This window comes from Fundulus heteroclitus, chromosome 11, assembly GCF_011125445.2.
Source record: "Fundulus heteroclitus isolate FHET01 chromosome 11, MU-UCD_Fhet_4.1, whole genome shotgun sequence".
Lineage (NCBI taxonomy): Eukaryota > Metazoa > Chordata > Actinopteri > Cyprinodontiformes > Fundulidae > Fundulus > Fundulus heteroclitus.
The window spans coordinates 15,709,247-15,735,135 of NC_046371.1; the positions used below are offsets into that span (position 1 = coordinate 15,709,247).

General features: G+C 40.8%; 1 protein-coding gene across 3 annotated transcripts in view; it reads right to left on the minus strand.

The window, feature by feature from the left end:
• LOC105939081 (prenylcysteine oxidase-like) overlaps nucleotides 1–25,889 on the minus strand; it is a 38,386-nt gene that overhangs the window by 3,024 nt on the left and 9,473 nt on the right. The window contains exons 5-9 of one of the 3 annotated variants that reach the window (XM_036142949.1): nucleotides 25,690–25,830; nucleotides 22,284–22,695; nucleotides 19,507–19,765; nucleotides 15,552–15,558; nucleotides 1,721–1,723 (exon numbers count right to left, since the gene is read on the minus strand). In XM_036142949.1, coding sequence (XP_035998842.1) covers nucleotides 19,516–19,765; nucleotides 22,284–22,695; nucleotides 25,690–25,830 — 803 coding nt within the window. In that variant the 3' untranslated portion in view covers nucleotides 1,721–1,723; nucleotides 15,552–15,558; nucleotides 19,507–19,515. Of the gene's footprint in view, nucleotides 1–1,720; nucleotides 1,724–15,551; nucleotides 15,559–19,473; nucleotides 19,766–22,283; nucleotides 22,696–25,689; nucleotides 25,831–25,889 lie in introns of those variants that run through there. The other 2 variants (XM_036142950.1, XM_036142948.1) reach the window with 2 other exon arrangements.

A 25,889-nucleotide genomic window follows, 5' to 3' on the forward strand; every position in this document is an offset into this window, starting at 1 on the left:
AGCTCCGAGACGTTGGTTAGCAAAATGAGAAAACACCATACAATTACAGCCCACTAGATTTGAAAAAAGTTATTTGAGAAAAGCAGAGTGGTCTGTAAGTGCATACAAATAATCAATATGACAGCTTCTAGAATGAAGAATATTATGCTAAAGAGTGCTTTGACAAAACTGCTTTGCCTTTTTAGGATTTTATTATTAGTGTCTAAAATGATTCAACGCTCCGTCTTTAGACGTGGTTTGGAAAAGCTCCCTGAATTAACAAACCAACAAGTTAATTTTCTCTTTCATTGCTTGGCCGTCTACATCAGCAGCCGTGCTGATGCTGCATCAGCGCTGACGTCTGACTGATCCAGGGGTCGGTGACTCATACCTGCGATCCTCTCCGTCTGCATCTGCCTACCGTGTTTCAAGCGTTTCCGTTTAAAAGCCATAAAGCCTTTTTAACGGAAAACAAATCCGACAGACGCCGCGTACTCGTCTACGTGTAAAATCGGGGAACGAGCTTTCCCCCCGCAGCGCCTCCTACCTGAGGCATCGCCAGGCGCAGCTTAGAGCACCAGCGGTGGGAACCTCTGGGTCTCCTGTCCAGTCCCACTGGTCTGAGTCGGTCGGCGCGATAAAAACTTTGCCGGGGGAGACGATCACAGAGGGTTAGGGGGGGGGCAGCCTGGGAGGCTGGGAAGGAAGCGGAGAAAGCGTCCGGTCTGTTGTGGTCTGGTGTGTTTCTCTGTGTGCCTCAGGTCTGAGGAAAAAAAAAGAGAGAAAAGTTGTTGACGGGATGGAAACAAAAAAAAAAGTGTAAAAAGTAACAACAAAACAAATAAAATGAAGCTTCAGCATTAAAAGGTATAACAGGGTGCTTGCTCTTTTTCCAAATTAAAATTCCAGACTTTTTCAAAACTGATATTTTTTCCCCCAAGACCTTAACTTTATGTACTTGTATACTTGTGTGCCTACTGCCTACTTCATTGGTTGAGATTGTACAAACTGTTTATTAGAAATGTTAATTTTTATAGGCTCATATTCAATGAACAAATGCATTATTCACAGTAAATTATGTTTTTACTGATGAAAACGTTTCAAAACATGAAAATCACAAGTAAATGAATTTCACATCAAACAAGTGTTTGATTCCATTAGGCTAATACAGTACGTGACCAGTTAGTAAAATTATAGTTTTATAGCCTACCTTCCTATTTCTAAGTTCACAAAGCCTTTGAGCATACTGTAAAATTCTACCACACATTTTCTTCCCCATACTTTATTAAGACTTTCACACAAAATTCAAGACTTTTCAAGGTCTGGAAAACAGTGTTTTAAAATTCCATACTTATTAAGACTTTCAAGACTTGCGCAAGCACCCTGTATAACGATGCTAGGCTTGTCGTTAAACTATTGCTAAGCAGCTTGGGCCGTAAACACAAAATAAAAAGCATAAAAAAGAAAATCTAAAAAAAAAAAAAAAATGAGACAACCTAGAAGGTATGTAAACATGAATGAATCAGATTTTTTTTAAAGGGTTTTCCTATGTTAGAGAAATGAATGCACATTTAGCAACGACATATGCTTGCAGATACGTTTAATCTATAAGGTGCGAGGCAGAAAATTGATGCAGGGAACAGAAAGCACACGGAAATATGGCGGGTGAAGCCGCTGAATCCAATTATGTGCAGTTAGCCACACCAGATGAGATACGAACATCAGCAATCTGTATACCCAGCCAGCTCTCGCTTACTGGCGTGCATTTTCTACACATTAGACCCCTATTAACATTCATGGACCATTCCCATAACGATCTCATTACTCTGCTGTACCTGCTCTTTAATGTACGGCCATCTATATATATATATATATATATATATATATATATCTATATATATATATATATATATATATATATATATATATATATATATATATACTCTATCTATATATATATATATATACTATAACATCCTGCTCGCCTTTCTTTGGCTTTATTTCAAACATCGTATAGCATCGCTCTCGTCGTTTCTGGAGAGCTAAGTTACAATTGAACAAATGTCCACTGAACACTACCGGAGTTAAACCCCCGGCTTGAAAATGTTGATTAAAGTTGCAGCAAATAGAGAAAGCAAGATTTGCTCTGAGCGAACCACAGCACAAAAAAAAACAAAAAAAAAAAAAACACCTTGCTTCCTTTCCTCTACTCGCTTTTTTCTCACAGCTGAGCTACACGGCCCCGTATTTATCTCGGCTTGTTTTGCATAACAATACAAAGATCTGCATAGAGACATGACCCTAACCAGTGATCACAGGACGCAAAAAAAAAAAAAAAAAAAACTCACCAATCACACCCCTGTACAAGACCAGTGAACAACACGACTTCCCTTTGCTGACAAAAATAAAACTTCTCCCCCCCCTGCCAGTTTCATCTCCCCGTGTACGGGTTTCGTGTAAAGACAGGAAGTGGCAGATAAACGCTGCAGTGCAACGACTGGTAGTTGTGAAAGCAGCACCTCACCAAACACACAAACCGAGGAGAGCTGGCCGCCTCGGGCGAGCGCATGTCGGGTCGATCGGCCCGGAGCGGATCTGGACCCAGCTCGACCTCCGAAGTAACAAATTTCGGGGACTATCTTCGGATCTCGGTGCGCAAGATCTTCCGCCGCGTTTGTGTCTGGTTTCATTTGCGGCGGAGCCGGAATGAGGAAACACACACGGTTTTAAACACAACAAAGCAGCTGCATCAATCCTGATCCTCGACAGCCGCGGAGAGAACAAGAACGCCGCAAAACGGAAATCTCACAAAAGAACAGCAAAACAAGCCAAAGTGACGATGCACACGTTTGTTTGTCAGAGAAAGGCCTAAAAATCTCAGACCAGAGGCTCATGCAGGCTATGACGAAGAGACGAAACTTTATGAGTAAGCCTGACAGAAGCCCAGAGTTCAAGCTGGGGTCAGGGTTCTTGCACACGGCCTAGAGATGGAGGTTTTCTTTACTGGTGCAAACTTTTAGAGTTTTAAACACAAAAACAAATGCAAAACCTTTACAGCTAATTACCAAAACAATGCACATAATCAAAGATTGCTAAAGGCACAGTATTTTTGCAGTTTCAATATAAAAAAAAAAAGTTCTTTACTGAAGCCTGAGCTCCGGGTCAGGTTCTGCCTTTCAAAGTCCGGTTAATAAAAACGCTGCCTTCACTCGGAGCAATTTTACCGACCTGCAGAAATGATTAACTATTATTAAGTAGCTGCTCCGGCGGTGGAATAAATCAAACGGTCATTTCTGTTACTTGCAACGTGCGCCGTCATTCTTCGCTCCCTTCGCAACGATCTTGAAACACACGACTTCCTGTGTGAAAGTCGAACGTGTTTCTGTCTCGGATCGGCTGCAAAGCGGGTCCAGTGGTGCAATCGGCCGGGCTTCCTCAGACGGATAACCTTATACCAACTGGACTGGACTAGAGCGGACTGTATGTAGCTGGATTTGAATCTGTGGATTATACAGGAACAAACTGGATTGATGTGAACTGAATTCAGTGTCTGTCTTACGAAGGCTCATCTCTGCATGACTTAATCTTAGTGTAAGAGCTCAAGATCTTCACAAAAATCCTGGAGCAGCGATTCGTTTGAGATTTTAAACGGTTGTTAGAGAAAATTAGTGAACAAGCGGCTTCATGGAGAGCAGCGAACCCAGCGGACCGGTCCGGGGGCGACGTTTTGGGGTTATATCCAAACAGACTTGGGTTATTTTAACTTTGAACACCTCGCAGAGAACTGCCCGATGTCTACAGGACTGTCTCAGAAAATTAGAATATTTTGATAAAGTTCTTTATTTTCTGTAATGCAATTAAAAAACATGAAATGTCATACATTCTGGATTCATTACAAATCAACTGAAATATCGCAAGCCTTTTATTGTTTTAATATCGCTGATTATGGCTTACAGCTTAAGAAACCCAAATATCCTATCTCAAAATATTAGAATATCGTGAAAAAGTATACTAGTAGGCTATTCAACTAATCACTTGAATCGTCTAATAAACTCGAAACACTGCAGGGTTTCCTGAGCCTTGAAAAACACTCAGCTTGGTTCAGTAAACTAAATCACAAGTATGGTAGTGGTTAAGAGACGACATAAGATTCTCACAGTAACTGGTGTACTGACCATGGCATTACTGTCCTTGATTGGCCTGCCAATTCCCCTGACCTGAACCCCATAGAGAATTTGTGGAGTATTGTGAAGAAGAAGCTGAAAGACACCAGAGCCAACAATGCAAATGAGCTAAAGGGCGCTATTGAAGCATCCTGGGCATCCATAACACCTCAGCAATGCCACAGGCTGATTGCCTCCATGCCACGCCGCATTGATGCAGTAATCTGTGCAAAAGGATTCCCAACCAAATACTGAGTGCATTTATGGACATTTTCAAATGTTTGATTTTGTTTTGCTGTTAGAATTTCTTTTTACTTGGTCTGAGGAAATATTCTAATATTTTGAGATAGGATTTTTGAGTTTTCTTCAGCTGTAAGCCATAATCAGCGATATTAAAACAATAAAAGGCTTGCGATATTTCAGTTGATTTGTAATGAATCCAGAATGTATGACATTTCATGTTTTTTAATTGCATTATAGAAAATAAAAGAACTTTATCACAATATTATAATTTTCTGAGACAGTCCTGTATGTCTGAAAAACAGAAAGAGTTATGGACGTCTACCTGATCGGACTGGTCGGACCGGGGCAGCGTTAATGAAAGGCGCGCCCAACTCTGGTAGCTCTGGATGAGCTGCAGAGAAATCCGCTGACAGGACGACTTTTGGTCTGCACTTAAAGGAAAGCCGTAAAAAAAAATAAAAAAATCCCGTTTGCAGTTTGCCACAAACCACAAAGGGGGACAAAGCAACCTTGTCGAAGAAGCCGACAAGTTCAGATGAGACCTGCACATCAACCTGACAGCGGCAGCATTATTCTGTGGGGCTGCTTTTCTTTAGCGGGAACAGCAAAGCTGGCCGGGGTTGATTGGAAGATAGAGGGAGCTAAATGCAGGGAAATACGGCGAGAAAGCAGGCAAAACTCAACAAAAGACTTGAGAATGCTCCAAATGTTCCCAACACCTACCCTAACCGCTACAGTCAATCGGTTTAGATGAAAATACATTCATGTGTAGGAATGGCCTAGTCAAAGCCGGGTAAAACGTCGTCGTCTCGGTACGAACTGACTCAGAGGGGCTCGGCGCAGATCTTTAGTTGTAAAATGACGACTGAAAACCATGTGTGCTTGTTTCACTTCTCAACTATGCCCCGTTGCACGGCCCGTCGCGCAAAATGCACGGAAGTTTAACCGTGAGCACGCTGGGCCCATCTCGTATCTCCTCTTATCGCGCAAACAGGTGATACGCCTTTGCCTCACAACACTGGACGGGATCCAAGTAGGCCAACCCGCAGTATCTTCCCTGGACTGATACCAGAGAGGCGCTAATTGCTGCAGAAATAACACGCCGGAGATGCCAGCCTGTTTATGAAAAGGGGGACATGTGAGAGCGGAGCGCGCATCACAAAAGGTTGTCAGGCCCTGAATGTGTTCGGACAGCGTGGCAACAGACCGAAATAGATGCTAAATAACAGCCGATTGTCCCTAAAGGTGAGGGGGGGGGGGTTTTGTTGCTTGTTTAGATGACATGCTGCTACATGCAGACCGGTTACCGAGTGCTAGTTAACACCACATTCAGGACGAGGCCGTTTAGCATTACTCTTTTCCAATTGATCACTTCATCGCCCATGTAAGTCAAAAGTGAGCCAATGTAAGCATGTAATATGATGTGAAATGGAATATAATGTTCCAAAAAACTATTATTGTGACATAAAACTTAAAAAATGTGCGTCTCAAAGGGTTCTGTTGTTGTATCTCTGGTGAATGAATGCAGCTGTGTGCCTTTTCTACATGCTGCTGCTGCTGCTGCTGCTGCAGGGTTTATTTGCGCTACAGTAACAGTGCAGTCGTTATCGCTTGAGAAAAACAGGCCCTTTCACTTCACCCAAGGACAACATTTCCACTGTCACTGCTGCATGCGTGTCCTTTTTTTTTGTTTTTTTTTTTAAGTCAGGGTTTTCTCATGACGAACAGGCGGACAATGGACGTCTGGAAGATTCCAGGGACCCGTAAATAAAATGCAAGGCTTTTGCAGACGTGAATGTCCAAGTGAAGCTGAAGCAGCAGCAGCTCGAATGCTTTGAAGGTGTTTTTTGTCTTTCTAATTTGGTGCAAATACAATGAAATGCACCCACCCATTGTGGATCCTTGTTTCCGGCAGCTGTTCAGACTTTATTTTTTTTATTTGGACAGATAATCTGATTGAGGCGACACAAGAATCAGACACCGGTTTACAGCCATCGCTGCTTCCAACAGACTCAATAAGTTGTTTGCACAATATTTTGCTTTGTTGGAAACTTTTTGCTTACTTGCTGCTGGTATACCTGGATTTCCCCACTGCTGGACAATAATGGAGATTTCTATTGTATTCTGTTATTGGACTATTTCTTGTAGGTACAACTACTGAATTGAAATGCCTGGAGAGCAATTGTACTTGTTAAATAGAGGTTAAATAGACCCACCGGTAATGCACTCGTTTGTAAGTGAAACGGCTGCTAATTGGAGTTAGAAGTTAACTAAAAAAGCATCAAAACTAAAAAGTGACACTTTAAAGGCATAAAGCCGCCGATGGTCCTCCGGTGCACTTGGTCTTAAGCTTAGTAAAGTAAAAACAAATGCTAGGAGACATTAGCTTCAATGATTCTGAATTGAGGAAACTGCAACGCACTTTTATGATCTGTGCGTGTTACATCCTAGAAAAGGCGTAAAACAAAGTTTAAAGATCTTTTTAGGCGTTATCATCCCCAGAGGGAGAATCCGGATCGGCTGTAAAACAGCGGATGGGTTCATCACCAGCGCTGCTCCGCTGGTACGACTGACCTCTGGCGGATCTTAGATTCCCGGGATAAGATGACCTTCAGCACAAACACAACGGTTTTAGGGTGCTGACACAGTGCGGTTTTTACACAAATAACAAAAACGTGATCCAATTTCCTTAATCTAAAAGAGAAGAGCAACAATTACCAATACCGACACCATAATCTAAATCATTGATTATGGTTTCATTTGAAACTCTGCACAGTATTACTTGCATGAAGCCTCGCTGCTCCTAGTTAAACTATCCTTGCAGTGGAAAGACAGCAGACATTTATAATGGGGCGCTCGTGCTCGCGGCTGCATTCTTCCGATCGGATGTTTGAATCTGCTCCACGGCGGCTCACCAACAAACCTTCAAGCCCAGGGAGGGGAAATCTTAAAAACTCAACAAAAAGAAAAGCCACAGACGGCGACGGCCTCCTTCTGACAGCGGTGCTTTTGTTTTAAAAAGGATTAAAAAAAAAGGTTGAGCAGACTTAGCTTATTTATTTTTCAAAGAGCCTTTTAATTATGTCGGAAATAGGCACATCTGATTCCCCGGTTAATTGCTGAACAACGGTGTAATAATCTCTGGATGCGGGCCACTGGGGCTTTTCCTGCTGAGGCAGGTCTCAGTGTTTGCTCAATTTAACTGATTTATTGAAATACTACAGAGAAGCAGAGCTGCTTGAAGGCTGCAACGCTTCAATGATGTCGGTCCGCAAGGTTTTGTCAAATAGGGATAACACACCTAACGTTAAGCTAAGTATAAGTCAAATATAAAACATGCCTTGTTTTAATCCTCTTTAATCAAAGGAGCAAACATCTATACAAAAAGATTTAACCTGGCCTCTGTTTGAACCTTTAAAAAAAGAAAAGATGTGCTTGTCATGTATATCCTGACTGACATCAGTACGAATGGCAGAGGTGTCGACAGATCAGCCAGGAATCGGCTCTGATCAGCAGGTCAAATTCGGAAAAATCTGATTTTTTCATCCCCTTTTTATTAAATTAGTAAAAACAAAGAACCATGACGTATATAAAACTCAAATAAAGGTAAGGGATATATTTTGATGCATATATTGCAATAATCTGTTTCCAAACTGCTCTCTCTATGGAGGAACCTTCTGTCACATAAAGCTCTCTTCCTGCCGTCCATCATTCATATTGAAGGTGAACTGAAATCAAATCGGCAAATATTGACATAGCTCCAATACCATTTAGTGAGACACTGCCACGAAACATTCAAGGGACCGATTGCGCTGAAGTCAAACTGCAATAACTTATTTTTAGCATATTTGTTTCAATAAATGCAGTAGTGGCCTTTTTTTGGTGGGCGGAGCTGCCTGACGTATAGTGAGCCACAGCCAGCTATAGAAGAACGCTGAAGAAGCAAGAACGCCATTATTTTCCAGTTGTTGCCACGTTAGGAGAGGCCTCCTTTAAATCCAAAAAAAAATAAAAAAATACCAGAAGACTTCATAGAGGTAGTGGGTTTATATACATCAGTATGAACATGAAACAAAAGCTGGGTCTCTGGAATGAAGTGGAGACTTTTCACTTTCGCATTCAGAGTATGAGGACCGTCACATCGCAGTGAAGTTGGCCCCAAGTTTATATTCGAGCTGCGCAAATTCGTCGTCTTGTTGTCGTCCTGTTTTACAACCACCGCTGGGTGGGTGGAGGGGGGAAGACAGCCAGAAGGTCAAACAGGAGGACGGCAACCTATAACTAACTTCACGGAGCTGTCCGTCATAGCTTAGAGGATGACGGGCTCAATAACCGGACGGTGAGTCTTGTTGTATATTTATCGCCTCAAAGTGTGTCTCCTCTGCCTCCAAACTTTCTTTGTGCAGATCTTTTAATGTTTGCCTCCAAGTCGGTAAGCTAATCGGCTACATCTGCACTGCAGAGGCTTTTCTGCTCTTCAATACGTATCCACTTATGTTCATACCTCTATGGCACGGTCACGTTCTAAGCTCGACTTATACTCCTTGTTTTATTCCATCTGATTTTCTCTGGGGCGACATCCTCCTCTCATAAACGTATAACACTCTCCGGAATAATCACGTTTACTTGAAAAGCTACTTCTAAATTTTGTGGGCTTATTCAGTAGTTTTATTTTTGATCTATGTATCTACATTTAAATAACAATATAGCATTTCATTTTATAAAACAGTACTACAGCTGTATCAATTACTTAGCTGTTTTTATGTTTTATATAAAAAGGTAATACAATCATTTTTTGCATTTTATAAAAAACAAAAACTATGTGTGAATGTGATGATCCCATAAAACCGTAGTATTTTCACTCAAGGGTGTCATAAAAAAATCCTAAGGGTCTAAACCTAGCTGGAAACAACACATTAATATACATGGATGCATTTCATATCATTATTCTAAAGGACATTACTATCACCATAAATAAAAGAGAAGTAAAAAACAAATGTTTCACTTTACCTCAAACGCTGCTGATGAAGGGGCAATGAGTTTTGCGTCTTCCCAAAACATTTTTAAGGCAACCATGCTGTCAGTGGAAAAGACACAAACAGACGGTGTTTTCCTCTAAAAAAAATAATAAACCTGGATATCTCAGGAATTTCCCTTCTTTTCAGAATCTAAAAGCACAAGCGTTCGGCTCACATAAATCGCTTTTCCCTGACAGGCCGACATGTATTGCAGGTGACCTATATTATCCTCCAGTAAAAGCCATAAAGTCACCAGAGTCTCGCCAGTCTCTGCACCCATCGCAGATCTTCTGCAAAGCAAAACAAAACCTCAATCTAACCCGTCGTGCCAACACCCACGTAATCTGGCTTTCCTATTGGTCGAGCCGAGACGAAGGCCCGCCTTCCGGAGCGCCCGATAGGCCACACCGGCCGCCAATCACAGAACCTGCCTCATCATAAACAGCTTGTTTCAATCTAGGTTGAAGCAGAAGATAAACAACTAGGAGGCCTACATCCCCGTGCCCTACATATTAGTATTTATGACATATTTGAACACAATCGCACACGAAATAAAGTCACCGCGGTAAAAAAAAAAAAAAAAAAAATCATGTATGCTCGTGTTTTCTCCAAAAGACCAACATGCATTCACGTACTGATAGACTAGGTGGATAAATCCCCACAAAATAGGCTTTTTTTTAAAAGATAGAAAATAATAAATTTAACAATCCCGGAAGTTAAATGGCTTAACGTGAGGACCCACGGAGTGTATGTGAGGTCAGATCAGATGATATTACCGAGCTTTTCTCCAGCAACACTGGCTCTGTTTGATGATGGGGGGCGTGTACCCAGGGAGACCTGAGGCTCCAAAGTCAGGCTTTTCCTTCAACAATCACACTCCTGGTGCCAGGTCACTCAGAAATCCTGCATATTCCCAAATGCACGAGAGAAACTGGCACATATAATAAGCGACGCGGTGCTATTTTGACACTTCAGCCTCCTTACATAACAGCTGTTTTTTTTACGTAAACAGACACAGAATCCGCTCTTCTGCGAGCTCCCGTGGCACCAAATCGGCAAACATGTCACCATGGAGTCGGTCCGGAGCCCGCTGGCCGACGTTTATATCAGCTAATCGTGCAACGTGAGCTAGCTTAACGTCTCTGCTCCTTCATAAACAGCCACGAGCTTAAAATAAATGCCACTCTACTCGTGTTTATTTGCGTTCAATTTTATGTCACAGAGCCCCGGTCACAAATAATTGTCCCATTTTTCACCTAGAAGTCGGTCAGTATGGCCTCCCGTCCGCCCCCTTCCTCGTCCCAGCTGCAGCCCGACACTCAACAACCAGAGGCAGCTAGCTTCGGAGCTAACGAGCCACCGCGGCCGAAGCGCACACTCAAGGTTCAGGAAGCGTACTAGGAGCGGTCCTACTCACTTTTAAGACTCCCATGCATACGTCACGCTCGTTGCGAGACTTCGGTGTTTGACTTAGACTGATGATTAAAAAATGTTTCCCTTTCCAATGGAGTCCACACGGTTTTACAGCTCTCTCTCTCTTTCTCTCTCTCTCGGGTTTGTTTTGTTTTTCTCCTTCCTGACGGGTTTCTGGAAAACGCGTGACTACCCGACCAACGTGGTGCGCCCATCAGCCAATAGGAGAAGAGCTCCGAGCTGGACGACAACACGTTTTAATATTTTCCCCGTTTTCAGGTTAAAAGTCACAATTTAGGGTTACAAAACAGCGAGAAATCGACCGGCATCGTTCGCAAAAGATACCAAACACTAAAAGAAAAGTAGCAAAACTGTTTCTACTGCCGTGACATTTTATTGGTTTCACCATGTTCCCAATAAACTAATGATATATATATATAACGATGAGAATATTGAAGTAAAACAACAATAAATAAGGTTTTGCTACTTTTCTTTATAATATTCTAATAATTATTATTATATATACATTATATATCGTTACACTATATATACACACATATATATAAACTTGCGCTTCACCCACTTTCGTTTTACTTGAAAAGTGAAACTAAGATATCTGAATAAGTAAGGTTAAGGGAAGACAGTAATCTACACGAATAAAATAACATACAATTAAATTGACACTGACGTTTCATTTTAGAGCCCAGACGTGGGGGCAGAATAAAAAAAATGCAGTTTCAGTTTCAAAATTACTCGGGGCAATAAATAAACAGTGGATATGGAGGTCCAACATTGCCATAGTTTATAAAGAAAAACAATTATATAAATGTGTGAGTAAAGATTTAGACACAAAAACAAATGCATTAATAATTTATAAAGATAGAAAGTATTCAGTTTTTGTTCCCCTTCTGTTTGGAATGAACTCCAACTGAACTGAAGCTGTGAGAACCGGTTTTATTGAAGATCTGCTGCTCCATCTTTAGAAACTGGAAAAGGAAATTTTTCGATACTTTTTCTCTACATTTTACATCTTAAGATTATTCACACCTTATATATATTTTATTATTGTTTGTCTGTCTCATCCACTAGGACATGTGCTGCCACCTTTTTTTAGCCAAGTCGTCCTTGGGAAAGAGGTTGTGATCTTATTGGGTCTTTTACCTGGTTAATTGGAACTTTAATAAGAAAAATAATGAAAGTTTGTAAATATGAAAATAGTCCTCTATTATTAACTGGCAAAATGTAATAGATGAAACAGTAATTATTTACTCCATCATAATTAATTACTGACGTCACTAATACTAATTACTGTTTCAAAAATGCAACAATTTATAAATAAAAAAACGATTATCAAATAATTAATGAAATGTGTCAAAAATTATTTAAGATAAAAAAACAAATAGATGAGGGGAAAAGGTCAGAAAAAACAAATATTTTATTTAGAAAAATAATATCCAGTTATGTATGTATTTTCTTAAATAATTTCATAAATGCATTCTATTGAGTGTCAGAAGTGGAAAAACGTAATAAATAAATAATCAGTAATTGCTTAAACCTTTCATAAAAAGGTTGATATGGAAAAAGTAATTGAAATCAGCATTGAAAGATTGAATATGTATTCAAATATGAAATTCTTTGATTAAATCTGAAGTAATTGTTTGTATTTGTATATGTAAGGTCAGTCTTATAAATGAGACTACAAGTTTCAATGAGATTATCTGTCTAAACCAAAGTAAATAAAACTCTCACCCAACCCCATTTTCCTTGTTAAGGTGGTATAGAATCAAGAATCAAGAATCAAGAAGAATGATGAATATTTAGGGTGTTCATGTCAAGCTCGGGTATTCCTCCCAGAAGCCTGGGAGCTTGATCTTTTGCAGTATCTTTGCTGTTTCTAGGACTCATCTGGACTGAGATCTCCTGTTTCTTCAGGTATCTGCAGGAGTTACTTCTCAGTGCGGGGGTCACTGCTGGTGCCGTCACAGGTACTGTTGTTGCCTTCAATAGCCAGGCTCGCTCCAGCTCTTCTCTGAGTCCTTCTTATTTCTTTACTTTCTCATGTATCTTTTTCCTGATGTTTCCATCGTTTGGGATGTCCTCTGCTGCTATCAACGAGCACAATGTCTGCTTGGTTGGCCAATGGCATCTTTGGACATCTGTATTTGAATCACTGTTTAGTTCACTTTCAATTTTTGTATCTTGAGTAATATTGAAACTGAAAGGTGTTTTAGGGCATTGAATGCCCCACAGTTTTCTTTCTTTCTTTGTCAGACTTAGACAGCAGACTCAGAAGGAAAGGCTGACACTCACTCTAAAGACAAAGCTCATAGTTATAGTGACTTAGGTTATCCTGAGGTATATCTCTGTAGTTATGATGATATAGGCTTAGGCTGCTGGAGGACATCAAGATCTATTTCTCTCACTTTGCTGAGTTCTTACATTGTTGTTGTTATTTCATCGTATAATTTATGTTCTTTCTGTCTTTTTTTATATTAGGTACACATGGTCTGGCGTTCTGTTAACTGTGACACCATCCAGGGGAGACAGATCATCTTCCATTACTATATAACATAGAAAGGATTCCTGGATCAATGTGTGCTTCTGTCTTCTCTTTTTGTCTCTGCTCTGTCTTCTGTAACCCCCAGTCGGTCGAGGCAGATGGCCGTTCACACTGAGCCTGGTTCTGCTGGAGGTTTTCCTCCCTGTTAAAGGGGAGTTTTCCTCTCCACAGTTGTAACATGCATGCTCGGTTTGAGGGATTGCTGCACAATGCAGACGACTGTCCACTGTGGCTCCACGCTCTCTCAGGAGGAGTGAATGCTGCTTGGAGAGACACGATACAATCTGCTTAGATAGATTCCTTAGATTCCTTTTTGAACAATCTGTGTGATTTGATTAAATTTGACTTTGTACAGTGCCTTGAGCTGACGTGTTGTGAATTGGCGCTATATAAATAAAACTTATTGAATCAAAGTAGACTTATTGTGGAGATAACTGACAGTAAGATTATATGTGAATAGCTATACACGATTTTTTTAGATGGTGACTTCAAATTTTGATTAATGAACTTCACATTTAAACATGTCAGCATGTATTAAGTAAATTCTTGAAATTTAATTACAGATAGAATTCTGAAAGTTTTATTTTAGGTATGACGTGGATAAATAATTACAGATTTAATTTCATTTATTTATTGTAATTTTAGCACTTTCAGCAATAGGTCTGAAAGAAAACAGCCACAATGGAGACAGTGAACAAATCAGTTAGTGTATTTATCCTTGATTTGAGTAGGTAAAATGGATTATCTGCCAATGGAATGAGTATTTTGACCCCTAAAATAAGATAATTAGACATCCTGCACTTGAAATAAGAAGATGGAGATGAATTGTTCCTATTTTAAGTGCAAAAATCTTATTCCATTGGCAAATAGTCTTATTTGCCTGCTCAAAACAACGACAAATACACTCATTTTAAGAATGTTTTACTTATTTCTAGTTCTGTTTTTGCAGTGAAGACTTTACTGTATTTATTTCAGTGCTCCCTTAGTTCAGTCAGAACTTTGTAAAAAGCATTTTGTTATTCTGTCCCGTCAACCTGAAACACTCTACAGCAGGATCTACAACTTTCCAGACTGATTACCTTCTTAAGCCAATTTGTTTTAGGAAAAATAGAGAAATCTTCCAACGAAATTTGCTCTTGTTTTAGATCATATTTTATACGCTTATTTAGGTCAAATGTTTGAATCGTTTGTATCGTTACTGTGTTTTTAATGTTAAATCAGTAAATTCTATAGGTTTTTAGCAATTAGCACTTTGGTCACCATGTTTTGTTTTTAGCCACCATGTTAAAGCTCATTAAGTCTCAGCAGGACTACTTTGCTTGCATTTGCTCTGGCTCGCTAAAATATTCACACCCCTTTACCTTTTCAAACTTGCACAAAACCAACCCATTATGCTGAACACACCAACCACCCTCCTTGTGGTTGCTTTTCTTCAGCAAGGACAAAGAAGCTGTTCAGAGTTGATGGGCGGAGCGAGTGGAGAATTAATCAGAGAAGCAGCCGAGAGGTCCATGATAACTAGTGGGGTGGCAACAAAAATGCTGTGTGGATGTTTTTCTTCAGCAGGAACAAGGAACCTGAACAGAGTTGAAGGGAAGACGGATAAAGATACATTTAGGACTCAGAAATATTTGAGATTGGTGTTGAGGATCAACTTCCAGCAGGACAATGTCTGTAAACATACAGATACGTCTAAAAAAAAAAAATTAATATTGCGTAAAAGTACAATATTCTCTGCCAGTCATCTCAGAAAGTGAAGATCATGTATGATGTAGAATCATTACACATAGATTTGTTTCTTGTAATTTTGATTATTATGGCTTACAGTTAATGAAAACCCCAAATACAGTGTCTCAGAAAATTAGAACACTGTGAAAAAGGGTAAACACACGGTGTTACCCTTCAGCTAATCAGCTCAAAAGACCTGCAAAGGTTTCCTGAGTCGGTCTCTCACTCTGGGTCAGTAGGAGACACAATCATGGGGAAGACTGCTGACTGGACAGACGTCCAGAAGGCAGTCATCGACACCCTTCACAAGGAGGGGAAGTCACAAAACGTCATTCCTGAAGAACCTGGTTGTTCACAGAGTTCAGCATCCAAGCAGATTAACAGAAAATTCAGTGGAAGGACGAAATGTGGTAGGAACAGGTGCACCAGCTACAGGGAGAACTGCAGCCTTGAGAGGATTGTCAAGTGAAATCCATTCAAGAATTTGAGGGAGCTTCAGAAGGAGTGGACTGAGGCTGGATGAAAGTAAACTCTGCATTTAATTTGGACAACAGGGCCCCAGACTCTGGAAGAAGAGTGGTCCACTGGTTTCTGACGCCCACAGTCAATGCAACCGTCTACCAGTAAATCCTAAAGCACTTCAAGCTTCCCTCTTCAGACACGCTGTATGGATGAGCTGATTATATTTTCCAACAGGACTCGGCTCGTGCCAATAACTGTCAAAGCAACCAAAAGCTGGTTCAATGACCATAGTGTTCCTGTTTTTGATTGGCCAGCAAAACTGTTCTGACTCGAACCCCATAGAAAATCTGAGTTGTTGTCAGGAGGCAGATGAGAGACACCAGAGCCAACGAGGCAGATGACCTGTAGGCAGCTATTAAAGCAATCTGGGCTTCCATTACACCTACGCAGAGCCACAGGCTGATCTATGCCACAAGACATTGATGCAGTCATTCCTGCAAGAGGAGGACCAACCAAGTATTGAGTGCAAAGAAATAGGCGTACCTTTTCAGAAGACTGACATTGGTGCTTAAAATAAAGTTTCCTTGATTGGTCTAATGTGATATTCTAATTTTCTGAGACACAAAATATTGGGTTTTCTTCACCTGTGAGTCATAATCAACAAAATTACAAGAAAGAAGTTAGAAATATTTTATTCTATGTAATGTATCTATAAAATAACCTCTTCACTTTCTGAAATAACTGGTAAAAAATGTTGCACTTTTAATGCAATATTCTAATTTTCTGATATGTACCTGTACAATATGTGCTACAATTGAGTGGTTTAAATCAAAGCACATTCATGTATTAAAATGGCCTATACCAAGTTTATACCCAATTACAATGGAGAATTTGCCTTTTGTTCAATATGTCTGAGTATGAGATATTTACCAAATAATAAGTGAGATATTCACCAAATAATGGGGGGGGAAAATCCATCTCTGGACAGGAAAAGTTGGTGAAGACATTACCCAAAAGTCTCTGAGCTGTAAGTGTAGTACAACCTTGCTATATAAAGCACAGTCTCAATGGACTAAATAAAAAACTGCAAGACACGCTTTTTTGTTATATATGTTTTAAAAAAGTTATAATTCTATTCCCTCTTTACAATTTTGCACTACTTTGTGTTGGTTTGATACATCAAAACCCCAAACATTTGTGGTTGTGAAGTGACAAAATGTCACGATTACCGAAGGAATGCATGATAGTTGTAAAACATCTACAACAAATATAAATGAATCAACATTTTTTTTTATGTACAAATAAGCAAATATCGTTTCATTTCCATTATACATTTTATATTTTTAAAGGAGACATTTAATAGTTTTATAGAAGATTGACTTATTGTGAGAGAAGATCTCATTGTGTCCCCTTATCTGAAGCTTCGGGTTGACACAAAAGACGTTTTCCTAACTGCTTTTAACCAAATTACGACAAAAGGAAACATAAATAAAAAGATTCACAAAGGTTGTCTACCCGGCACTTTCTATCAAATGCCCCCCCCCCCCCCCCCCCCCCCCCTGCTGAAGCAGGTACCATCAGCTCAGTAAGACACTGCTAACACAGCAAACAATCATTATTAAAGAGTATTTTCCATAAAGCCTTGACTGGCCTTCCCTCTGATGCATGCAGAAGCCTAGTCTGAGTTCAGAAAGAGGTAAAAAGATCCAAACCTAATGAAGATGCTAAACACAATCCCACGGGAAGCTGCCACATTGTCACATCAATGCTCTGCGTGTTTGGTTTATTTAGTTGATGGGGACAAGTGTGTACGTTAAACACATTTATAGCCATGACTAATTTGCAATGTCCGTCCCTAAAGTAGTGAGTGAAACCGAAGGGAACGCAGTGGAGGGTGATGGCTGAGAAAAAAATAAATATTATATATATATATAATTATATATATATATATATATATATATATATATATATATATATATATATATATATATATATATATATATATATAAAGTTCTCGTCACAAGATAAAAAATAAATAAATCACAGTTTATCAATGGAAGCCCCTTTAAGTCACAAGATGTTCATATGACAAAACTCGGAAGATCAGAAAAGCTCCGTTAGATTCTCCGTCCACTGACATTTACGACCCGCACCCAGAAATAAATCAACAATATGCGACAGGAAACGTCGCATTACTTAAAGCTTTACATTTCTACGTGTTAGTGGCAGGGATGTGCTCCGCCGGGCTCTCATCTTTCAGTGGAAGAAATTTGTCCCCAAAACGATCAGCAGCAGCAGATCTGTCCTCTGCTTTGTTTTCTGTCCAGACTGAAAGCTGGCTGGCTCCGGTCCCTGAAAAAAAAAATTCTTTCCACTGGATTACGCAACAAAAGCAGCAGGAAGAAGGGATCGTTTGAAGAAAAAAAAAAAAAAAAAAGTCTGATGAAAGGGGGGATAGAGCACAGCACCAGTGGTCACAATAAGTCACTGCATGGTTGTTGCTTTAATTTACAAAACCCCAGCTGAGATTACTCTATTATTGAGATCCCTGTGTCAGGAAGCAACGAATCTTATATTTCAATAAATCAGAAGCCCTTTGAAAAGTTCATTTAATCAGTTTTAAATACAGATTCACCACACAGTCGTATGTTGAAAGGGTTTATTTCAATCGGGTTTGTTGATTATGGCTTACAGCCAATGAGAAGCCAGGATTTTTGTTTCTCAGAAAATGTACACATTATATACGAGCCAAATTAAAATGCCTTTCAATACAGAAATGCTATGGCCAATGCATGCATGGGGGGGGGGGGGAGATTACGGACTCGCAAGATGTCCAGAGTGCCGTATCCAAGAATTTTAATTGGAAGCTTAGTGGAAGGACAACGTGTGGTAGACAGGGTGCACAGAGATAGCTGAAGGCTTGAGAGGAACGTGAAGCAAAGCCAATTCAAGAGTTGAAGGAGATTTACAGGGTATGGACTGTGACCGGAGTTAGGGCTTCAGCCCCCCACCACAAACAGATGTAGCCAGGACATGAGCTAAAAGTGCTGCTGAACCAGAAACATCAGAAGATATCCGTATTAGGGCTGAGAGGAAAAATAGAACTGGACTGACTGGGCGAGCAGAAAGGCACAGAAGATGCTCGAGGTCCAGAGCGAAGTTTGCCAGGGGGAGCCATGGCATCTGCTGATGTTCATCAAGTCCAATACCAGTACAGCCAGCATACTTCAAACACCACAGGATACTACAAACTTTAGGAAAGCAGAAACTTTTGCATCAAAAACTATTGTTTAATTGGCCTTCTAAATTATTCTTTCATTCTTTAAATAGAATTTTTGAAATAAATACAAATTTCTGATTGTATCCTAATTTATTGAGGTGGACCTGTTGGTTTAAACCAGCCACTAAATCTTCTCAGGCCAGTAAGACAAAGCCGAATCACTTATTTACAAACAGCAGTACCTTTACCCTTTTAACAGTCCAGTTACTACATCATACATTATAAACTGGCTGCCTGGAGATCTTATTTGTGTTGAAATAAAAAAACTAAAACTACACCGCATCGCATTAAAAACTGGCAATTTGCATCAGTTCTCTGTACAACTGCATGTTGGACAAACAATAAAATCTAAAAATAGCTTGACATCAGTGCACGGTTATGTTTGTTTATAAATAGTCCCATATGTGAGCTTTAATTGTATTTTAGCAGTAGTTTTAGTCAGATTTTCCTCTAAAGACATGGTCAAGATGCTCAAAGAAGCTTGAAATCCTCTGATGAAGATGCTAAGGCTAGATATTTTTACTTTTGATGAAACTAAGATGGCTAAACGGTGTTCGGGAGCACTTTCTGTACTACTGTATCGCCATACTCCTGTTGTACACGTGTCCAGTTCCCCGCCCCAAAAAAAATAACACTGAACTGGATTTTTACAGCAAATGTTTTAGACGATCATAGCTCCGTTTTGATCCTGTGCATGAGGTCCTTCTGGTCCACCATGTCCGTCTGCTTGTTCCAGCGGTGGTACGCCAGCAGGGCGATGTTCTTGGCGGCCACCGAGCTCATCTCCATGGCGCTGCCGGCCCACTCGATGCCGTTCAGGTAGTAGAGGTTGGGGTGCAGCTCCACCGGCGGCAGTCCCTGGCTGCTGCCGTACTGAGGGTAGGCCTGCCACTCCGTCACCTGGGCTGAGTAGTACGACCTGCAGCCCAGAGGTGCAGAAGAGACAGGTTTAAATCTCAATAAGACATCCATCCATCTTCTAACACGTCTATCCCTTGTGGGGTCGCGAGGGGTGAAACATAACCAGAAGGATAACCAGTGGAAACATAAAAAGAAGTTTTGTATTGATGATTTCTTCTAATAGAGGTAATCTCTCCAAACCAACCTGGCCTTAAAAGAAATCATAGATGAACTTTGATTGGCCACATTTTGTTAGATAGCTAAGTTCCGTTTAAAAAGTCCCGACCAGGTCTGATTAGAGCGCTTAAATACGACATGTCGGACAACAAGAAGTAAGCTGAAAGATCTCACAAAGTGACCCATCAACATGCGATCTAAAGCGATTCAAGGACTGATGAAAAACAAAGTCATTGACATCTGTCAGCTCTGAAAGGGTTACTGAGGCTTCAGGACTCCAGTGAATCACAGCAACAAATGGTGTTGAACTTTCCCACTGAAGTATTCATCACTCAACAGCAGAAAAAGAGGCTGAGGCCAAAATGGCATCCATGGAAGAGTTTGGGGGTAAAAACCACCGCCGACCAAAAGAACCCAAAGGTCGTCTCACAGTTGGCAAAAAAAAAAAAAACATGATGATGATTTCCAAAACTTTTGGGAAATATTCTGTGGACTGATGAGATATAGAAGTGGAAGGACATGAAAAAGCAAAAGGAAGGAGAAAAGGAAGGAAGGAAGGAAAGACAAAAGGAAGGGGAGGGGAAAGGGTGGAAAGGAAGGACAAAGAAGGAAGGTAGATAGAATACAAGGAAGGAAAGAAAGAAAAAAATGACATGAGGAGGGAAGGAAAAACAGGAAAAACAGGAAAAAAACACAAGGAGGGAAGGAAAGACAGGGAAAAAGGACAAGAGGAAGGAAGGAAAGACGTGAAAAGAGGACACAAGGAGGGAAGGAAAGACAGGAAAAAAGGACAAGAGGAAGGAAGGAAAGATGAGAAAAAAAGGACATGAGAAGGGAAGGAAAGAAAGGAAAAAAGAACATGAGGAAGGAAGGAAAGACGTGAAAAGAGGACACTAGGAGGGAAGGAAAGACGTGAAAAAAAGGACATGAGGAGGGAAGGAAAAATGAGGAAAAAAGAACACGAGGAAGGAAGGAAAGACGGGAAAAAAGGACATGAGGAAGGAAGGAAAGAAAGGAAAAAAGAACACGAGGAAGGAAGGAAAGACGGGGAAAAAAAGAACACGAGAAAGGAAGGAAAGACGGGAAAAAAGGACATGAGGAAGGAAGGAAAGAAAGGAAAAAAGAACACGAGGAAGGAAGGAAAGACGGGAAAAAAAGGACATGAGGAAGGAAGGAAAGAAAGGAAAAAAGAACACGAGGAAGGAAGGAAAGACGGGAAAAAAAGGACATGAGGAAGGAAGGATAGACAGGAAAAAAGGACACGAGGAAGGAAGGAAAGACGGGAAAAGAGGACATGAGGAAGGAAGGAAAGAAAGGAAAAAAGGACACGAGGAAGGAAGGAAAGACGAGAAAAAAAGAACACGAGAAAGGAAGGAAAGACGGGAAAAAAAGGACATGAGGAAGGAAGGAAAGAAAGGAAAAAAGAACACGAGGAAGGAAGGAAAGACGGGAAAAAAAGGACATGAGGAAGGAAGGAAAGAAAGGAAAAAAGAACACGAGGAAGGAAGGAAAGACGGGAAAAAAAGGACACGAGGAAGGAAGGAAAGACGGGAAAAGAGGACACAAGGAGGGAAGGAAAGACGGGAAAAAAGGACATGAGGAAGGAAGGATAGACGGGAAAAAAGGACACGAGGAAGGAAGGATAGACAGGAAAAAAGGACACGAGGAAGGAAGGAAAGACGGGAAAAGAGGACATGAGGAAGGAAGGAAAGAAAGGAAAAAAGAACACGAGGAAGGAAGGAAAGACGTAAAAAAAGGACATGAGGAAGGAAGGATAGACGGGAAAAAAGGACACGAGGAAGGAAGGATAGACAGGAAAAAAGGACACGAGGAAGGAAGGAAAGACGGGAAAAGAGGACACAAGGAGGGAAGGAAAGACGTAAAAAAAGGACATGAGGAAGGAAGGATAGACGGGAAAAAAGGACACGAGGAAGGAAGGATAGACAGGAAAAAAGGACACGAGGAAGGAAGGAAAGACGGGAAAAGAGGACATGAGGAAGGAAGGAAAGAAAGGAAAAAAGAACACGAGGAAGGAAGGAAAGACGGGAAAAAAAGGACACGAGGAAGGAAGGATAGACAGGAAAAAAGGACACGAGGAAAGAAGGAAAGACGGGAAAAGAGGACACAAGGAGGGAAGGAAAGACGTAAAAAAAGGACATGAGGAAGGAAGGATAGACGGGAAAAAAGGACACGAGGAAGGAAGGATAGACAGGAAAAAAGGAAAGAGACAGATGCAAGGAGGTAAAGACATAAGGGCAGGAAGAAAGTAAAGAACACAACAGGATAGAGAATAAAGTCTAAAACTAGAAATATTGATCCCTAAAAACTGCTAGCAGCCTACAGTTACCATCCGGACTGACCTGAAGAGTGTTTTGAGTTGGGACTTGTCCAGCGACTGAGGCGAAAACACCTTGTAGACCCCGGCCTCCTGCGGCTGCTTGCGGCGGAAGCCGGCCGAGACGTTGACCGGACAGACGCTGGCCACGCTGCTGAAGAAGAGGCCGGGCGTCTCGGTGGTGAGGACGCTGGCGAACGGGAACAGGCGCGGGTCCGGGAAGCCGAAGAAAGACGTGTTGAGGTAGCCGTGAACGATGGTGGCCACCGTGCCGTGGTAGTCGCCAGGCAGCTCGTCGAAGGGAGGGGCGAAATCTTGGAACTGGAGTCCAGAACCAACGCTAGCCTGAAGCGGAGTCGCCAACACCACAATGTTGTAGAGCTCCGAGCCGACTCCTGATGCTGTGGTGAAGTTCAGCTGGTACTGCAGCCCCTCTGCTGAAGAACAAAGGCAGCGCCAGTGAGAACCTCATATCAGAGACATCGATTTTATTATCGTTTGTGTCAGTTTAAAGATCCGTTTGATATGTTCTTTTTACAGGGCGGAGTGACAATACAACTAAACTAAAGTTGGGATTAATTTTAGGGCTGGGCAAGTTAACGCGTTAATTTCGCATTAACTCATTAGACTATTAACGGCGATATTTTCTTTAACGCGCGTTAACGCATGTTGCTCACATGCTTTTATTTTGTGAAGGTCTGTTGCTGTGGTGTAGGGGTTTGAATCAGAACAGTAGGTGGCGATAATGCGCCAATAACCTCGCTGTCAGCCAAGCCTCAGATTCAAAGAGGAAGAAAGGTGCTGGCCGGAAAAAACACAGCTGACATGCGGAAGGCGGTGTTTCCCGCAGGTACCGCGAGCGAGCTTAGGCGAGGCGAGGCGGTGAGTTGGCGGCCGGAACAAGTTTTGTGCGGAGCGGGGGGGTCTGCATCGACGCCGTCGGTGAAGTCGCTTCTCGTTTCAAAGTATCCATGTATTTTTGCCTGTTTTCCCCCTGCCATTCACTATATGCGCGCGAGAAAGCAACAACAAAAAACCGCGTGTTAACGTCAAATAAACGCAAGCATATCGAGTTAGCAAGCATTTCAGTTTAAAGTTCTTCCAGCATCGAATATGACAGAAACAAGTTAGTTGGAACCACTGCCAAGTTAAACTTTGGTATTGAACATAAAATGGTAATGCTGCTCCCTGCGGTTACCTCAGAAATTGCCTGTTTTTGGTAGATTTTTTCCCCATAAAGAGAATTCCCTGTCAGTGGCAATAAGCTTTAATTTATTATTATTGCTATTTTTTGTTTTACATGTTTAAGTTGAGCTTTACACTAAATATGTGTTACTGATAAGTGCTACAAATGTTACAACACTTTTGTTCATATGGCAGCAGAACATTAAAATAAAAGTGCTCTTTACACTACTTTTGAATTCATTCTTGGAGTTTGTAAATACAATGTGATTAATCGCGATTAATCAGGCAAATTATGCGATTAATTGCGATTAAATATTTTAATCGTTGCCCAGCCCTAATTAATTTAGTATGAACTTTCTGCACATGGTGAATATCATCCATGATCTCCGGACCAAGATAAACCTGCTTTTGAGCTGTTGTGGACACAAGTTTTGTTTGGAGGACTCAAAGTGAGGCTTCACGTCTAAGAAAACTGTACCTACTGTCAAACATGGTGGTGACAGCATCTGTTTCGCTGCCGTGGATACGTTGCAAAAAAAACCAAAAGTGGATGAAATTGGGTGTTTCAACAGGACAGTGATCCCAAACACTCAGCTTCTGGGATGCCTCCGACCTCTGATTAAGTTTATCTAACGTTCCAAATTCAAGGAAACTACATCAACTACGCCAATTCAGTCCAATTTTATTAATACAGCGCCAATTCGTGATACATGTCATCTTTCGGCACTTTCCAAAGTCAAATTTAATCAGATTATACAGGTTGGTCAAAAAGTTTCCTATTTAAGGAAACCCAGTAGATTGCATCAAGTCTTCACAAGCAGCATTCACTCCTTCTGAAAGAATGTAGAGCCACACGGAGAGTCGTCTGCATTGTTGATGGCGTTGCAGCAATCCCTCATACTGAACATGCATGAAGCGACAGTGGAAAGAAAAACTCCCCATTAACAGGAAGGAAAACCCTCCAGCAGAACCGGGCTCAGTGTGAACGGTCATCTGCCTCGACCGACTGGGGGTTAAAGAAGACAGAGACACAAAAAGCACACATTGAGCCAGGAATCCTTTCTATGTTATATGGTAATGGAGGATGATCTGTCTCCCCTGGATGATGTCACAGCTAACAGAACGCCAGACCAGAAAAAAAAAGAAAAAAAAAAGACAATAAAAAAGTAAAAGATGAAATAACAAGAAGTAATGCAAATTGGAGAGCAGTAGGAGAATTCAGCAGAGTGAGAAAAATAGACCCTGATGTCCTCCAGCAGCCTAAGCCTATAGGCTATAAGGCACTCTAACTATACAAGCTTTGTCAAAAAGGAAAGTTTTAAGCCCAGCAATCAGTATATTGGTCAAATATCCAGTAGGAGTTACACCAGAATGGCTGCTGGCAAAACATAAAACCTGCTGAGTGACATTTACCCAAACTGTATCCACACGCTCGGACCAGTGCGAATAATTTTGAGTGTTGATTGGAGAAAATGCCCAACAAATTCAAACTTGTGCACGCAACTGCTGTTATTAAAAATCATTCAAGTTGTTTGTTGTATTGTCAATCCACCTTGAAAAAAACAACAACAATCCTTCAAATATATATTTAAAAGCCCCAAAAACAATAAAATCTAATGCAGATTTAAAAACAAATCTGTTTCAACAAAGCTTCGTATTTAAATACATTTTTAAACATTAGAGCAATCACTGCAAGCTATTACATAAGTAATACACTTTCTAACAAATTTATTAATGCTTTTCTTTTTCAATAACAAATATGAATCTTATATTAATGCAATTAAATGGTTATAGTGTGAACCATTGCAATAGGATTTCTTAGTGCATTGCTTTAGCAAAATAATAATAATAATAATAATAATAATAATAATATTTTTTTGTAAATTAACACAGTAATGGTATAATCAGTTCTGCACAACTTAAACATGCACTACATTCATTTTTTTTTTTACTTTATTTGAGACAGATTCCTAATAAGGAACAAAAACCAGTTCACGTTGAATCTTAGTTTAAAGACTTTCCGCTGGTAAACTACGAACATGAACTAGTTCATTTTAACCAAGCTGAGTTCATAACTAGTTCTTGTTGAGGAAGAACGAGCACAACGCTGCTTTTCATGACCCGACTCCCTGCATTTCTAAATGGCTAATCCTCTCCACGCCTGGGCAGCGCACCACAACCCAAAAATCTCAATTAAACAGGATTAGTAGATTAAAATAATCTTCAGAAAAAGATCAGAGGAGTACCCGTGTGGACGGGGGAGACGGATTTGACCTGCGCCTTCAGTAAGTTGGCGTTAGCCATCTTCAGCAGTCCTGAACACACGTGCTTGTTCCCTCCTTCCACCGCCCACAGGTTGTTCTGGGCGCCAGCCAAAGAAACAGCGCCTGAAACACACACGGGAGAAATGAAGCCAAGAGCTACACACCAATTATCCGCTGCCTAC